This window comes from Sminthopsis crassicaudata, chromosome 1 (genome assembly GCF_048593235.1).
Source record: "Sminthopsis crassicaudata isolate SCR6 chromosome 1, ASM4859323v1, whole genome shotgun sequence".
In the NCBI taxonomy this organism is placed as follows: Eukaryota; Metazoa; Chordata; class Mammalia; order Dasyuromorphia; family Dasyuridae; genus Sminthopsis; species Sminthopsis crassicaudata.
Window position 1 is genome coordinate 738,355,733 of NC_133617.1, and position 18,514 is coordinate 738,374,246.

The 18,514-nt window shown below is 44.8% G+C and overlaps 1 protein-coding gene across 1 annotated transcript in view; it reads right to left on the bottom strand.

The window, feature by feature from the left end:
• The window catches only part of FLNB (filamin B), a 131,244-nt gene that overhangs the window by 51,119 nt on the left and 61,611 nt on the right, over positions 1 to 18,514 (bottom strand). The window contains 10 exon segments of the mRNA XM_074284281.1: positions 770 to 930; positions 1,152 to 1,275; positions 1,458 to 1,601; positions 2,472 to 2,585; positions 5,127 to 5,320; positions 6,000 to 6,136; positions 8,631 to 8,757; positions 13,524 to 13,661; positions 15,662 to 15,859; positions 17,346 to 17,508. Coding sequence (XP_074140382.1) covers positions 770 to 930; positions 1,152 to 1,275; positions 1,458 to 1,601; positions 2,472 to 2,585; positions 5,127 to 5,320; positions 6,000 to 6,136; positions 8,631 to 8,757; positions 13,524 to 13,661; positions 15,662 to 15,859; positions 17,346 to 17,508 — 1,500 coding nt within the window.

Here is an 18,514-nt window from a genome sequence, read left to right on the forward strand (position 1 = left end):
TCTCTCGCTTTCCCCTCCTCTCTTTCTGGTTATCATTTCTGTCTCTCTCCCCACCGTTTACATATGATTTCATAAAGGGAATTCCCAGTGAGGAAAGCACCTCCCACACTGGATTACGAGCCTGTGCCCTGCACCTCATGCTCTCAGGAAGTTGGCTGGGGTTAGGCAGGAAGCATTCCTGGTTGGCTCCAGATTGTCCCTCAATGGAACCTCCTCGATCCTCTTTCCCCAAGCCCAACCCACTTGTAACTCAGGATTACTTTGAGGATGTCATTCCATTGTCCATTGGGAGCTCTTGGTACAGATATTCCCCTCCCCCCTCTCTCTTCCTCCTTCCCCTCCACATCCCCCTTCTTTTCCTCCCCCACAGTCACAGAGGTAGGAAGCATTAAGTGTCTAAGTCTCAATCTGAATCATGTTCATCCCTTTTATTAATACTTCCCCCACCAAAAATAAGTCAAAAACAGCAGCCCTTACCGCTGGTTACTAAGAAACACAAGTGCCTCTCTCTGAAAGGCCAAATGCCAGGGAAGGATGCTTAGACTCTGACCTTCACTTAACTAACCCTAGGGAAACCAAGACGTGTGGCAAGTTGTGAGAAAGCAGGGCTGTGCTGTCAAACAAAGCAAACCCGAAGGCGTTTGGAAGAGGAAAGGGGAGCCAGTGCTGGAGGAGGTGGGTTCTCCGGGACTGGGCCAACCCCCTTGTGCGGAGTGACCTCCCTGCCCTTCCCAGCCCTCCCCAGAGCTCTTCTGCTCCCCTGACACACCTTGGAGGCAAAGAGAACTTTGATGGTGTATCTGCCAGGGGCGGGAGGCGCGTATTTCACAGTGAATGTATCGTTGGCATTGTGGATGATGTCGAAGTCCACGTCTTCTTCGTCCGCGCCCAGAACTCCAGCATCACATTTAATACCGACGCTGACATCGCCTGAAATAAGGGAACGGACATCGGTCACATCCCTCAGGCTCCCCGGAACGCCCCGGGAGCCTCAGCTACCAAGGCGCGAGGGCGAAGCCGAGCCGGCATTAACGCGTGAGCGCATTTCCTCGGGTTCCAGCCTCAGCTTCGGGTTAGCTTTCCTCCGGAGGAGTCCCCATCGCAGAGCGACAAGGGCAATCGCCAGCTAAGGTCTCTGCTCCCCTGCTTACCTTCCCCTGCCTCGGTGCAGTCCACGGTGAAGTGAGTGGGCTCGTTGGCCTTGAGCCCGCTTCTCTCCACCCCAGGACCGAACACCTTGACCTTCTGAGGGTGGCTCCCTTGACCAACGCCAACCTAGAGGCAAAGTTCAGAAATCGTGAGCCCACTGAAACCAACAAAGAAAAACAGGCTTCCGCACTCTTCCGCACACTTTAGTTCACTATTAAGTTGTTGTAATCCTTGGTGAATTTCTACTTAATTGTCTATTTTGTGACCCACGCGAATCTGCCCGATCCCACCTGTGCTCGATTACCCACCCTGTAGGGGCTTTTGGGGATATTCACTCCTCCCCAGACGACGGAAATGGTATGTTTGATTGGCTTCAGCGGGGTGTAAAAACAGGCGTAGGTCCCGTCCATCTTGCCCTTCATCTGAATCTCAATGGGATTGCCTTCTCCATCCTGAAAACAACCATCAAGACTTTAGTAAAGAAGTACAAGCTGTAACATCTCCTGGATGTTAGAGAGGATGTAAGTAAGGTAACGTTACTTAAGGCTGCTCCAGTGACATCCCTTTATAGCCATATATATAATGATACGTCCAAATAAATCGATAAGTGTCAATAATATGTCTATCTATCTAGCTAATATTTCATTTTAAACTTTGTATTCTAAGCATCTAGCACAGTTCTTGCACGTAGTAGGCACTTAATAAATTCTTACTGATCCCCAAAAAAAAAAAAAAAAAAAAAAAAAAAAGAGAAGGCATAAGCCATCCTCTCATTAAGAAAAAGACTACTTGAACAGACTATTTTAAAAAGCTCTTATTCGTGCTATTGCTTCACGGATTCTGAAAGAGAAATGTAAACATAACACTACTCACTGGCTCGTGTTCCCAATTCCTGCTCTTATATCTTGGGGTAATTATAAGTGGGTAGAAGGTTGACAGCTTCCTCTGTTTCTTCAAGTTGTAACTACTTGGTTCCAATTTTCTCTCCCACTTTCCACTATCTACTTTCCTCCCACATTCTATTTTTGTTTTGCTGGAAAACTCCTGGGGATGCATGGGACTAGCCAGTCTTGAAGAAGTAAAGAGACCCATCTGGTGTACGTCAGGTATGAGCTGCAGGCCCTGATCCAAGGGGGCCAGCTGGGAGAATGTGTTACCACATTTCATCTCCAGTCATGATAGTGCTGTCATTCAGGGAAAAAAAAATCTGCCCAGTGTCATCAGACCCAAAGCACCTTTATTGGGTCACCTGGCTTTTATGAAGTGTCTCCTATCCCCAGGCAGCAGGGACACGCCCAGTTACAGCACCTGCAGGGGTTTACCTGAGCATAGATCTTCAGGGGTGCCTTCCCAGCATCCTTGGGATCGACGGTAAATTCTGCCAAGTTGTTGACGATACAACCAGTTTTCTCTAATCCTGGGCCGTAGGCTTGAACCTGGGAGGAAGAGGGGGTGATGATTATGGGGCATCCGGGAAAAAGAGGATAAGGAAAATTAAACGCTGGGCAATAATGAGGAAGCTTTTAAGTAACAAAAAAATAAAAAATAAAAAATAATCCGCTCTACAACTGAAAAGAAATATAGTATGTCCCACATACAATAGGTACTTGATAATTGTTTGTTAGTGGACTGAGTGTGAGAGCATAAGATTCTAACACTGGAGCTTTTCCCTGTACCAGCATATTTCTTCACCAAAGGGAAGGCAAATGACCTTCGCTGGGGACACAGAGACGGTGGAAAATGGACCCCTGGCCTGAAACCTAATCAAAATTTCAGGAGGTGCTGATCATGGGCCCGGGGACAAGAGTGACCTTCCGTCTCAGTGTCACCTTTACACTTGGAGAGTCAGAAGCCAAAGCTCAGAGAACATGGTACAAGGTTGGCAGTTGGGGGATGGGGGTGGGGGTCATCCAGGAGAAAGCAGAGAGAGGTAAACCATCGGTTGCTCAGCTGAGATGGGAGGCAGAAGCCCGGCTCGAGGCCGTCGTGTCCGGGAAAGCGGCTTTTTCCCCTGCTAGCCTTCCTCATTCACAGTCTTGCCCGTCTGTTCCAGAGCCCAGCTACGTAAGCTGTAGTAAACGATCCCAGCGGGGTCTCATAAGTGAATGTGGAAGGTCGGAAAATTATGACTTATTGTCAGCAAAGGTTTGATTTCTATACATAGACTCAGATTAGCACACAACTTTCTCAGGTAAAAAGAGATTATGGGAGGAAGGAGGTTAAAAAAGACCATAATGGTAGTCTAGCTCCGGGGGCTGTCTCTCTATAACACTATCTACCACCTTTCCTAATTACCCTTTCCCCCCCTCCCCCTCACCCCCCCCCTGCCAAAAAAAAAAGACCTTTTTATCTATTTTGTGAATACACAAAAGCTCCCTGAGAGAACTGTTAAAAGTCTCTGTAGCTCCACTGCCAGCATAGTTCTTGGCACATAGTAGGCTCTTTATAGATACTTCTTGATTTGTAAGATTTAAGAACTCTGACCAAAGCAATGACTGAGTCCAGAGCATCCATGATGCAACATGCTGCCCATCTTCTGCCAGAAAGATGACAGAATCAACCTAAAATGAGATATATTTGGGGACATGACCGATGCAGGTATTCTTGTTTGGTTCTGTATTTGTTTCAAGGGTTTTGTTTTGTTTTTTCCTTACTCTGACTTCTTCCCCTGCCCTGTTGGAGAATGTAGTATAAATAGAAAATAGATTTTTGCTAAGAGAAAAATTGGATTAAATTAAAACAAAAAGAGAAAAAAAAAAAAAAAAAAAGGTAGGAAAAGAGAAAGGGAATTAGGAAGATAATGAATAAAGGCTTATTAAGTGCCTAGTATGTGTACTTAAAAAGAGACAGAAAACAATCTCTGCTTCAGTCTTGTGGATGAGACATATGAACAAATATATACAAAGCTACATACAGAATAACCAGGAAATAATTAACAGAGGGAAGGTGCTGGAATTAAAGCAGATGGGGAATGCTTCCTATAGAAGGTAGGATTTTGGTTGGGACTTAAAGGGAAACTGGGAGATCAACAGATGGAGTAGAGGAGGAAAACTTTCTGTTTCTGCTTTTTGGTCCCAGTGTGGAAACTCCCTCCACAAAAAAGACAAGTCTTTTCTAACCTGTCCTTCGACAACTGCCCGGGAACAGGGAAAGATTACAATGACTTGCCTAGGGTGACAAAGCCACTGTGCTTCAGTAGCTCAACCCAGCCTTCCATCCATGAGGAATACAGCCGCTCCTTTGTACATGAATGTTACAGGTTAAGGATCTCAGGCTGAAACAGCTCCTGGATCCTAGTGAATGACTGAATGCTGCTTAAACGCATTTTTGATGGATCCATAATAGACCAAAGATGCAGGAATGGAAGTCATGTAACCCAAACCCTGCTCCACATTCCAGATGAATAAATCAACCATTAGCAGCCAGATCTTAACTCGGGTTCTCTTTAATTCCAGAGACAAATCCCATTTGCCGATACTATGCCCTTAATCATGTAGCATTTATTAAACACCTAAAATGTAAGAAAGAGGGCTTCAGCACTATCTAGTGTCCCTTCTTTTACGATAGGGAAACTGAGGTCCAGGGACTTGCTCACAAATATAGGAGCAGTAAGCATCGGAGGGAATTTGGGAAGCCAGGACCCTCTGACTCCCAAGTATCATGTTGCCTCCATGAATGCATCAATCAACAAACATTAAGCTCCTATTGTGTACTGAGCATCGGCGATACAAAAGCAGAAACAAAGAAGTCCCAATTCTCAGCAGCTTCTATCTTCTGAAGGGAGACAACACCCACATACACAACGGAGCCATGCAGGGATAAAAATTGGACAAACTTTTGCTAAATACTAGCTGCTGCGAGGATGATAGTGGAACTTCCTCAACATTCTGTGCAATCTTTATGCTCGCTGAAGTTGGGAAAGAAGTGAAAGGTCAGAGGGGAGGACAGGGAGGCTCCCAGGGTAGGACGCTTCTCACCAAGTCTGGGTTGAAGTCCCCTGTGGCGGGCTGTATGTAGGCCATATAAGGACTGTCCTTGATATCCTCATCATCGCACATGATATGCACGGCGTACTCCCCGGGCTCCTTGGGCCAGTACTTCACGTCGCAGGACCCGTCGTTCTGGTCATCGTATTCAATCTTTGCCTGGGAGGGGCCTTCAATGGCAAATCCTAGGAAGATGGCAAAGGACACATCAGATGGGGGGACAGGACAAGCAGGGGACCCAGAGTCACATCTCCTTCGTGGCTGTCACAAATCATGGCTATTGCTCCGAGACTAAGCTGAATTAAAAGGGAGACTTGTTAGAGACACTAAAAGCCATCCACATCGTCTTACTCCATAAAGTTCTAAGTGGACTGCAGAGATTCCCACTCAAGGTCATGAGTTATTTATCCTTGGTTTGTCACGAGAGCTATGAAGCAAACAACTGGGAGCGTGAGAAGAAATTTAAAGTTTCATTTACGTGTCAATCATAGAAAGTACACAGTTGGGTCACAGAGCCACAAATTTAGAACTAAGGGAAGCCTTAGTCAAGTTTCCAGATGAGGAAACTAAGGCTCCAGAGGAAGCTAAACGACTTTGATGATCTTAGATCTAGATTTGCAAGGGGCCTCCTAGTCTATTTAAAGCCCATTTTATATATGAGTGAAGAGCTACCGGGAAGATTTTAAGTGAATTAATGAAAATCATACAGTTATTAAGTACCAAAAGAAGGTTTCAGGTCCTTTAAATCCGGCCTACAAAACATGACTAGATAATCTGCTTAAAGGCGGAGATATCGAATTAGGGCCAGAATCCATCCATGGGCTATTGTATACATAGAATGGACCATTCTGGTTACTCTCTTACCCAGTGATCCAACTTCTGAGCCAATGGACTCCACCACAAAGTCCGCCGACCTCCCGGCAATGCCTCCATGGAGACCAGGCCCCCACGCTCTTACTTTCTGGACACCTGCCTCAGGGCCCACTTGGACTTCAAAGGGACTAGAGGAAAAAAAATTGCTTGCATTAGGAAAGAAGGAGACATCCTAATAATCAACCTAAAATTTTATTATTTATTTAGGGCATTTTCTTTTAAATTGTGAAGTCCAAAATATCAGACTTCTTCCCGTCCCCTTCCCCACCTAAGAAGGCAATCAATATAATATTTATTACATATGCAAAATCATGCAGAATATATTTCCATGTTAGCCATTTTGTACCTAGGATATACTATAAGATATTTAATATGTAAGGGAATGGGTGCCATCTAGGGGAGGGCGTGGAGGGAAGGAGGGGAAAAATTCGGAACAGAAGGGAGTACAAGGGATAATGTTGTAAAAAAAAAAAAAAAAATTACCTATGCATATGTACTGTCAAAAAAAAAAAAAAGTAATAATTATAAAATTATTAAAAAAAAAAAAAAAAGAAAGAAAGAAACAAAGAAAGTGAGAAAAGTATACTTCAAATTGCACCCAAAGCCCATGAGCTCTCTCTTGGAACGTGCTTTGAATTGTCTCGGATCATTGTATGGATCAGAAGAGCCAATTTTTTCAAAATGAATCATCATTGCAACGTTGCTATTGCCAGGCACAATGATTTCCCGGGTTGTTTTCCCTTCACTTTGCCTCAGTTCATCCACCTCATTTCTCACAGCACAATAGTACTCCATCACAATCATGGGCTGCAACTTGTCCAGCCATTCCCCAAATGATGAGCACCCTCCCCATGTGCAAATCTCTGCTATCACTAAAAACCTGCTAGAAATGTTGGTACATAAGGAACCTTTTCCTTTACCTTTTACCCCTTTGGGGTACACACCTAGAAGTGGTATTGCTGGGTCAAAGGGCATGCAAACTTTTATAGTCCTTTGGATATAGTTCCATATTATTGTCCAGAATGGCGGGACCAATTCACAATTCCCCCATAGTTCATTAGTGCACCTGCTTTTCCTCTTCTCCTCCAACATTTGTCATTGCTGGTAGGGGAAGGTGGTGTCTCAGAGTTGTTTTCATTTGTTTTTCTCTAATCAATAGTAATTTAGAGCACTTTTTTAAATGACCATAAATAGCTTTGATTTCTCCTATGAAAACTTTTGGTCTTTTGACCATACCAAATGGAATATAAACTTGTCTCAGTTCTCTATTTGTTATATATTTGAAAAATGAAATCTATAGCAAAGAAACTTTCTGTAAAAGTTGCTAATGTGAGGCAGCTAGGTGGCAGAGTGGACAGAGCACAGACCAGGGTTCAAATCTGGCTCAGACACTTAACACTTCCAGCTGTGTGGCCCTGGGCAAGTCACTTAGCCCCAATTGCCTCACACATAACACAAATATACAAAGCCGTGCTCGGCAGTCCAAGCCCTTCGTCACTTGCTCCCAACTCACTCTTCAGACTTCTTAGACTATTCCTCGATATTCCTCAAATAAGGCCTGTGCCTCTGGGCATTTTGGGGGCTGCTCCCGCACCCCCAAATCCAGAATGCTCCTGCTCCTCCACTCTGATACCGCCTTCCGTGACTTTTGAAGGTCCAACTAAAAGCCCCACCCTCCACAGAAAGCCTTCCCAAGCTCTCCCAATTCAGTGCCTCCACCATCTTCCTCCCTGTAGCTTCTTGCTTTTTATCTCTCCCTTTATACTGAAAGCTCTTGAGGACAGAACCTGTCTTACCTCAATGGGTCTAGCACACTCCTAATCAATGTTTATTGATTGACTTACTATTATTAGTAATTTCCTCACCCAGGCCTGGTTCATGATTTGATTCATGAGGAACTCCCGGGAGAGGAAACACCCTCCTCCACCCCAGAGCAGCGGTTCACCTGAAGCCTTCCTGGCTTAAGAGCTGCCCTGGGCCTTGAGAGATCAGCCTACGCTCCCGTAGCCAGTAGGTGTCAGGGCCGAGACGGCTCCTCGGGCTTCCTAATGGCAGCTTCCTCTCCACTGCCCTACCTTCCAATTCAGGAAAGCCGGGTTCAAACCTCGGAGTCGCCTCTCAAACGATCTGTTCCTGCTGGGGGTGACGCAATTTCCCTGATGGGGTTCTAGGAAACCCCCCCAGAAAAAGTCCCACACTAGCTTCCTTTGTTTCCTCAGGTCGCTAAGGACGCAGTCACAATCCCGAGGACTAATTCCACCACACGGCAATAATCGCAGCTGACATTTATGTGGTGCTTTCAGGTTTACCCGGAGAACAGAGTCATCAGTCATGAAAAAATGAGCGAGTCTCCCTGCAGACCCGGCCGTCCTCCTGGCTCCCCTCCCTCCCACAGGCCCAAAGCCACTCGCACTGATTGAAAGCAGGAAATTGAAACCACCAGCAGCTTTTTACTTTATTTGACTCGGGGCCAAATGTCTGCTGCCGATGCTCTCCAAAGATTTCCAACAAAGCCGCTCTCTCTGCTTTCCTCGAATCCGGGAAAGGATTGGGGGGGAGGAGGACTCCGAGCAGTGTCCCAGCCCTGCCGGGGAGGGGCAGAAACGTGGACAGGAGACTCACCTCTTTGGAATGTTGTGTCCGCCCCACGTGATGGCCACCACGTACTTCCCAGGAGTTCCTGGATAGTACTCAAAGGCATAGACGCCGTTCGCGAAGCCCTTTTGTTTGACGAGCTCCTCCAGCCCCTCTGAGGGAACACATACAAAAATGATCGTTAAATATATAAATATATAAATAAATGCTGCCCCGACTCTGGCGAAGGCGCTGGTGAAGGGGGCAGCACCTAGGGACCCTCCAGCCTGGAGTGGCTCAACACAGGGGCCCAGACTGGTCAAACACGCTTTATATTTCCATTGAGCTAAAAGTAACAACCACATTTTACACAACTATAGCTTTTAGTATTGTGAATATTTGTCTCCTTGATCCTTTCAGGGAACCCGTCTCACAGGAGGTGCAGACCTGCGCCAGGAAGGATAACATGCAGTCAGCCCCTATCTTAGTAAGTACCGAACATATCGAACGAGAAATCGCATGTCACAGGTGGTTGTAAAATGCTCCAAGAATAGATGATCTTTTAGTGAAAAATGAGCTTAGACTATCACTAAACGGGGTCAGTGATCTAATAATCAACAGCAATGGCCCCTTTTCTTATCAATAAAGGAAAAAAAAACAGTGTAAATAGCAAGACAAGGGAACTGCGTAGCTCAATGATGGGAAAAAAAAATCTCAAACAAATAAATTACAAAAATTTCGGGAGATAGCATATAAAACTAAAGGAACTTAAATGGAACAATGAATTCCAAAATGAAAAGAGAATATGGCAAGGGCCTGAGAGGAAACTCAGACATTAAGAGGCTATAATATGAATTCTTGCAAATACAAGAGTCATGTTCATTCTCCCCAGTGAGACACCAGGAAAGTAATCATTTTAGAAAATGCAAATTGCAGTCATTGCTTGAGAATTCTTTTCAAACTCTCCAAGAAGAGAAATGCAAACTAAAACCACTTTGGAGGACTGGCTTGGATCTAGAACCAGCAGTTCTACTTCTGTCCCTTGGCCAACATGGCTCCGCACTCCCCTCTGCCAATGCAACCTAGCAACAGTCCCTAAGAGTGGCAAGGATGGGCAGTTCTTCCCAGCTTTGGTGAAGACAAATATCTTCAGACTTGGCTAGACCAAGATATCCATGGACAAAAATCTAAAACAATCCAATTCCGTGCTGGTGGGGCAAAAGGAGGGGCAGGAATCTCACGGCACCATGTTGTGAGCACCGTGGTCTTTCTGGGGAGAAGCCAGTAAGCCTTTATTAAGCACCTACTATGTGCCAGGCACCTGACAAGACGATAAGGGGAACCAAACTGATCATAGTCTGACTCAGAAAGTTCAGTACTAGAACTCATCAAGAAGGCAAAATATGGGCAGCCAGGTGGTGCAGTGGATAGAGCACCAGCCCTGAAGTCAGGAGGACCTGAGTGCAAATCTGGTCTCAGACACTTAACACTTCCTGGCTGTGTGGCCCTGGGCAAGTCACTTACCCCCAGCCTCAGGAAAAAAAAAAAAAAAAAAAAAAAAAAAGGCTAAATATTAAACAAACAAAAAGCCTTAATGCATTTAAAAAAAAATACTTTCTTACTTCATTGTTACTTTATTTGGAATAACAGAAACCAGAAAGGGCTTCTAGAACAAACACCTGGGGAAGAGGCAAGCAAACAATGTTGTAATCCATCCAGACTCAGAGGGAGAAGGGACTCTGCGGCCAAACGGTCCACTGAAAAAGGTAACCGACTCACGCGCGTTGTTAGAGCTTGGATTTGGGCTCTTAACACTAGCTTATTGTGCCATAAAAATATCGATAATACAAGGAAATATGGAAGGAAAAACTAAGTATTACAGGAGAATTAGAAAAGCTTACATACACCCACTAAAATTAAAGGGGAAAGCAGCAAAACCTTTTATAAGACACAAACACACAAACACAGAAAAGAGCTCATTAGAGGCAAAGTTCTGCTCTGTTCTACTGCAGTTATTTCCTATGAATTGATGTTTTTAATAAACAGAGTACAATTTTAAGGCTTTATTTGAGGTTTTTATTACTCATTCTAGTTGTTAGATAATCAAATCCATTAAAAACACTGGCTATAGGGCCAGAGCCAGGATCGGGAAAATTCCATTCAAATTCTGCCTCAGACATTTATTACTAGTGAGACCCTGAGCAAACACTTAGCCTCTGCTCCTCAATTTGCCCATCTATAAAATGGGGTTGGAGAGAGGAGGCTCTCCCTGAGACTTGGTGACTTACTGACAATGAATCAAGATGGTTATGGAGGAAGTGTGAGCCAACAGCCAGCCCCATAGCTCCCATAGTGGGATTCAGGCCTAGAGGAAGGCCTCTGGATGATGGGCAAACCCTCCCAGAGCGCTTGTAGGAGTCACAGAGAGGGAAAGCACCAAGATCCTCCTTCAGCAGCTGGCCCCATGAGGAGAGCCTATGATGGGAAGTTCTAATGGGCAGTTAAGAGAGATTAAGAACCTGGTTGAGCAGGAAGAGGAAGTCATTCATTTACCCTACCAGTCTATCAGCGGATTGCCGTACCAGACAGGTCTCCAGGACGCTCCGAGGGGAAATTTAAATGGCCTTCAGAGAACGTCTTTCCCCAAATCAGAAAATGCCAATTTTAATACTCAAAATAAACTTTAGCAGACTGTAAAGGGAGTGGAATAACTCAGATAGGCAGAACATAAACAATTCCCACCTTTTCATTCAAGACAACTTCCTCCTAAATTGGAGGGCACATTTTCACCCTGAGCTGCACTTTCCAAGCCCCACTGTAAGTGAAAAACTGGATGGATCTTTGGTCAAGGACCTTCTCAGTCATATTGCCAATTTTCCTTTCATTTCTGATGCTATGATTTGTTCTGGGAAAAGCCTCAGTTTCCTTGTTTATAACTAAAAAGTCTCTTCCTGAGGCTCCTTTCACTTCTTCATGGATGATCCTCTAGCCAAACTTCAAAGTCCTTCCCAACACATCATGTCATTTATCTAAACAGTGACCCAAACCTCCTCCATGAAATGAGTAGGAAGGAGAATAAGCATGTATTCAGCACCTACTATGTGCCAGGTACTCTGCAAAGACTGCTTCAAGTATTATCTAGTAAATAACTATCTATTATTACAAATATTTGATCTTCACAACAACCTGGGAGGTAGATAGTATTATTCCCATTTTATGGCTGAGGAAACTGAGACAGGTATAGGCAGATGCTCAGGGTCACAAGCTGGATTTGATCTGTAAATGTTTGAGATCTAGCCAGCCACACAAACCAGAAGCACTGAAGCTGAACCCCCCCCTTCCTCCAACGGCTTCTCAGTTTGTAGACACTGTTCCTAAAACCTGTGTCTGAGACACCGGGCAGGAACTCGCTCTACGGCTGGCCCGGCGGTTAGCTGAGGAATGGAGCTGAGTCACCAACGGGACCCAGGGTCAAACATTTCTTGTTGGGACAGGCCCGAACAGGGGCAGCCCCCATGCTTCTCTGGAGGGCACCGGCCCACCCGCTACCTGCCTAGAACCACAACCTCCCACCCAGCCAGTCCTGCGCAGCTTTAGGAGCGGGAGTTGGAGCTGTCCACGCAATGCAGGACTCCTCCCTGGCCAAACAAGGCCGTGGCACAGCGGCAACCCCAAGAGCTCTGGACCCCTGTGACTGAATCTGTTGGAGCTACTTTCAAGCCCCCCATATTGTGGGAATGAGAAGGTTCATGTCCCCCTAGAGAGGAGAACAAGCAGCTGAAACCAAAAGCAGAATGGCATTTCTTTAGCTAAGAAGGTGAAGTGGGCATAGGGAAGAGGAACCTGACTCACTTCCCTGATACACAAAAGCCCATGGAGCCCTCCGTGTGAGGGAGCAGCTTTTGGGAAAATCAGCCCTCACAGCCCTGGTCAAGTAGATGGCAAGCGCTCGGAGAGCAGGAGCTGGGTTTAGTTTGGGCTCTAAAACCTACAATGGCACCTGGGACCGAGCCTCCAAAATACTGGCTGATTGGAACTGAATAATATGAGATCCTCAGCCATCTAAGTTAGTCCTTCTTCCCCACCCCCCAATATCTAGAGCACCATCTGTAAAAGGGCGTGCCCCTCGCTCCGGTCAATGGCTTTTGGTGCCAGATGAACTCCAAGCAGAGGAAAAAGGGGAAGAAGGCCGGTACCAAGTGATCCAGCATAGATGGGGTCAACCACAAGGGAAACCAGGAGGCCAAAGGGGGCCCTCGACGTCTCTGCAAAAATGGAGGCTTTCCTGTGCCTCCTGAGACTCATCATCACTTGTGGCCCTGAGAATGATCCTTCGATATCAGGAGGCAGGATACTTAGGACAGATGGGAAAATGAATTCCTTTACTAACTCTAGCCCACTCCACAAATAAAAAATGGACTCTACCTGCCTGGCAGAGAAAGAGCATGATGGGTCTGACCGGAGAACCAAATCTGACTGATACAAACTTAGATCCAGATCCAGAGCCGTCCAACCCCCTCGTTTTACAAATAAGGAAATCAAGGAACAAAGAGAGAAAGTGAACTATTGGAGGCTAAGTTGCAATATGACAAACAAGCATGGCTCCAATGAAGAAATACAAAGATAGCCCTGCCCTCAACCTTGGCACAGGGGAATGGCTCATGGCCACAGTACCTCACATACCGTTTTGACCAGTTATTCTGATTTTATTTAAAATACTATTTGTCCTACAAGATGGTGCTCTCAGAGGGGGCAGAATGCTGGGGGAAATTACAGTGCTGTAAAAATGGTTTCCACCCCGACTTTGTTTTTAATGACAGAGCCTTCCCTCTGTGATTATCCCTCCTGGATCCATCTTGTCTGCCCATAGTTGTCTACATGTTGTCTGCCAGTTACAGCTGAGTCCCCCATAAATGGCTCATTCGGGGAAGTGATACTTACTGGGCCCCCGCACAGTCACACTGAGCTCCCCGCTTCCTGCAGATTTCGTGTCCACCTTGAAGTCCGCCGTCTCTCGGATCCTCACGCCCTTGGGCTGCAGGCCCCGACCGCTGGCCCGGCAGGCATTTGGGTTGCAGGCTGCAAACACATTTTGGGAGTCAGGTCAGACTTTCATTCTCGTCCCCCGTGGCCGGCCAAGGAGCTTGGAGCCACCGTCCACAAAAAAGCCCTTCACGTTACAGGAAGAAAACGCTGACATGGACCCAAAGTCCACTCAGGGAACACACGCAGCCAGCAAACACAGAAGCGCGGCTCTATCCAGCCACGATGCAGATGGAAGCCGTCGGCAGGATGGGCTCGGGCCCAGCGAGCGCCCGGGACGGCTGAAGCCTCCCATTGATTCCCTCTCAGCAAAGGGAGGGGGAGTGCAGACCACATCGCTGGATTCCATGCAAACCCCACTGCCCTGCCCAAGAGCCCAGTAATTAGACCCGTTGGACATTTCCAAGACTACTTTTAAAACCCCCTCCAGCTAATGTGATTTTAAATGTCTGACCAGGTGCCAAATCCTGGGTCAGCCATTTTTAAAGCTTCTTTTCTTCCAGACTAGAGTCAAGGAGAAGAAATTTAAGAAAAAACAACAAAAATACTTGACTGGTCCAACCCAATCCCGACTAATCGAGACTGTCTGAGGCTCAACAACTACATGTAATAAAATGGTTGCCATGTGCACAGCCACGAATCTTTACCAAAAAATGCTACTCGGTGAGCTCTAATTCTAGTTTAAAGTGGATTTAAAAGAAAAAAAAAAAAACTCAAATGAAAATCAGAATTTGCTCACAATATATCCACCTTTGAGGAGGCCAAAAATTAGAGACTGATTTTTAACAAATGGACTATTTCCAAAAATAATAATAAGCAGCACAGGAAACACATGAGAAAACTTGATGGCACGTGGGCAAGTCTCATTAGCAAAGGAAATGAGAATTCATTGGACAAAATCTGCGGTACAAGACCATCCTTTCTTAAATCCTAACTGCTGACTTTGCGGTCCCTGTCTCTAGAGCCTTAGGCTCCCCATCACTGGCTTTCCTGTTACTGCAAGAAAAAAGAAGCAAAGTAACTTTCAATAGGAGAGAGGAAGGTATTTTCTTTGCATGGGCCAATGATCTCAGCTGTTTACTCCATAAAGAGAAAGGCCAACTATGCAAACCCTTTCATGGGATTTTTAAAATTATTATTTATTTAAAGACTTTCCTGAAATATGTCTCTGGGAGACAAACATTGTTAATGAACTTATAATCCCATCCAGCGTCAAGGGGAGTGAGAAATCAGCAGATCATAATGGAAATCAATGTAAACAGGGCTCTTCTAATAAAAAGGGTTCTTATTAAGTAAAGGAATTGTGAAATAAATCAAAGGACGAGAAAAACGCTAGGACGTGTAACACACTGACGGTGGGTTACGACTGACCTTTACAGTCTACGTACGGTAAGTCCAGCCACCAGCAAATGGAGGCATTTTAAATAAAGCCAGCTGCGAGGGCTCCTGTATAGGACCATTTGATGATACCCTGGCTCCCAGCAGGTTTTGATCAGTGACTCAGAGATGACCACAGTGCTTTGGTTTTTTTACCCACAAGGACGACAAACACGGCATGCAGGACATGCTACTGCACAAGCCAAGAGAAGGCCAGGACCACCGCCTCTCCCTCCCCTTACCAGCAAGCCGTCTCGGAACAGCCCCTCTCACTAGGGAAGCCATTATTCCTTGTGAAGTCCAAAATGCCCCAAATGAAACGGATCAGGACAGAGAAGTCTGCAGAGTGCAGGAGCAGAGGACAGAATAAGGAGAAACTGAGTTCAGTACTGGTTTAGGAGAGAATAAGGGGTTGAAAAAACAAAAGGAAGAAGTTGGAGAAAAAGGCTTCATCTTTAATTCTCTGGAGGCACTAAAGAGCACAGATCATTTTTGTGCCATGAACTTTTAAGACATTTATAATCGTAAAATTGCTTTTTTATGAGCAAGAAACACGAAAGGCGTTGCTGTATCAGCTAGATTCCTTGGGAGACAACAGTAATTCAAATAGCACAAATAAGAGACTTTCAAGAAGACACGTATCCTATTAAAGTGCCTACCTTCGCCGACATTCACGGTAAAGGGGCTTTTGGGAATAGATTCCCCAGCAAAGGAGACCTTGACCATGTGGGGACCAGCCTGGATGGGTTTGTAGGCACAGCGGTAGACCTGATTGCCTTTGTCTTCCATGACCATTTCTACCGTTTTCTTTCCTAGGGGATCTTCCACCTCCACTTCGATGTCTCCCACACCAGCTCCTGCAAAAGAGCCACCATTTTGCAAGAGATTAGACATCTTCCTCATAGAATTTGAGTTCCTTAAGGGCAAGAACTTTTATTCTTTGTATTCTCACCAGTTAGCAGAGTACCTAGCACAGAAGAGATGCTTCAAAGTGATAAGATACCAAAAAATCTTAGTTGAAGAAGAGAAATGACTCAACGAAGAGCTTCAAGGTACAAAATCATGTCAAAGTTTTAGAGAACAGATGGCACAAAATGATTATTTACTTTGGAAATCTTAGCTCAGCCCTAACTGGAAACTAAAACTAGACCCCCCCCCCCAAAGGCCTAGTTACTTTCTGAAGTTTATTGAGTCCTGGGAGATGGAGATTACTTAAATTGCTCTCCAAAGTTCCTGGCGTCATAGCTCCCTCCAAGCAAGTAACTCTTAAAGTTATGTTTTTTTCTTTTTAATTCTGAAGGACACACAGCAGCCCATCTACCCGTCTCTCTCTTCAGTTGATAGAGCTCAAGAATGGCTTTGGTGCATCTGTGGGAACTTTTATATTATACTGGGAAAGTTTAATCCATTGATGTTCTCAAGTTCTCAACTTGCCCCTCTAAAAAGGGTTCCTCCAAAAAATTAAGGGAAGAGGTAGTCCACTAAGATCATAGGCTTAGTTCGCTTACTCCTAAGCTAGCCTGCTCCCTCTTCAAAGGCCATCCAAAATTATCAAGAAAGGTACAGACTGCATCCAGAAAGAGAACTATAGGGACTGAATGTGGACCACAACGTAGTTTTTTGTTGTTTGCTTTTTTTCTTTCTCATTTTTTCCCTTTTTCATTTGATTTTTCTCGTTCAGGGAAATAATTGTGGAAATATGTAGAGAAGAATTACACATGTTTTAACATATACTGAATTGCTTGCTATGGGAGGAAGAGAGGGAGAAAAATTTGGAACCCAAGGTTTTGTAAAGGAGAATGTTGAAAACTATCTTTGCATGCATTTTGAAAATAAAAAGCTAAAAAAGAAAGACAGAAATGTAGTTTTTTGGGTCCTTTTTTAAACTAGTGCATGTTTCCCCTGAAGCAGAAACACTTATCCAACCTAGGATTTATCCCAATTTTTCACAACAAATCAATACTCAGGGATTACATTCACCACATTCCAACTTGGGCTCTGACCCACAAAAAAGCTACTGATCAAAATTTCAGAAAATTAAGTGTTCTAAGTCATCTCAAGTGGCACCTCCTAAAAGGAGTCATTATTGGGCTCCAGGATAAAATTTTATTTGCCCACTTTTGACCATGGAATCACTTTGGATTCACTGAGTGCATGGGGTTCCTCTCCAACAGAAACTAAGATCTTTGGGAGATGATGAGATTTAGAGCTGATTGGACCCTTGGAGGCCAATCCCCACCTTCCACAAAAAAGAAACCAAGACTCAAAGAAAAGAAGGGACACGCCGGGGGCCATGATTTTAGGGAACAACCCATTAAGTCCCGCAAGAAAGAGGCGCAGTACCTGCTGTGTAGATGTCAAAGTAAGTTGCCTTATTAGCAATATTGCCGGTGGCTTCCAAGCCTGGTCCTTTGGCTGTCACTTTGCTGGCATCGCCCTGGGCCTTGTCAACATTGACCTCAAACGGACTCTTGGAGATGTGCTGACCAGCAAAGAGAACTGTGACCTGTGAGGATCAGAGAAAGCGGCTTCAGGTCTGGCCAGCTCCATTGTAACAGTCACCAGAGGACCCAAACCCTAAGGGACCCCCAAACCATCACCAGCCCAGTGAGAGATGATCAAATACCCTTTCCTTAAGAGAAGGTGAGGAGAAAGGGGACTGTGCAAACACTAGCAGACCTCGGTTGGTTCTAATGAACCATTTGTTACTGTTTTTTTTTTTCAATGTTACAAAGGAAGGTTAATCAGAGTAGAAGGAGATGGTGCTTTGGAAAAAAGAAGTCAAGGAAGGACTCAGTGTGATGGAAAATAAAAAGGACTGAGTAAAACCTAGGAAAATAAACAAATGCTGGGAGGAACCGAATCATTGGACCCCAGAAACATTAAGTTGGAGCAGAAGGGAAGACTTCAGAGACCGTGCAGTCAAATTACCTCAGGAGAAAGAAGAAAAGGAGGAGGATGAAAAAGGAGAGGGGGAAGAAGGTGGAAGAGAAGAGAGGAAAGAAGAGGAGAAAGAAGAAGAAAGGAGGAGCAGGAGAAAGAAGGAAAAGAAAATGAGAGAGAAGAGGAGGAAGAGAAGGAAATAAGAAGGAATTGTGAGGATCAAATGCGATCATATTTTTAAAGTCCTTAATACAATGCTTGCCATGTATCTAACTAATAGCTATTATTGTCATTATTATTGTTGTTATTATCAAGTTCTTCCAACATCTTCCTGGACAGGACAAGATCCCTCTGCTACCATGTTTTGTTCCATTCTTCCCTATTCTAATTTTTCAGGCCCCTTCTTTTCCTCATGGGATTTTCAAGGATTGAAATCTTAAGAAAATGGTTGAAGTAAACTTGAAGTGTTAAAGTAGATATTATTTAAGCTTTCACATTACAAAGAGCCCCACAGTTTAGTGATTTAATCATTCAAAAACATCAGAGGTTTTGTCTTTTGTTTTGTTTTAGCTTTTAGAGATTTGCTTAAAACAAGTTCAGTGAGTAAAGCTCTATGAAACTAAAACAAT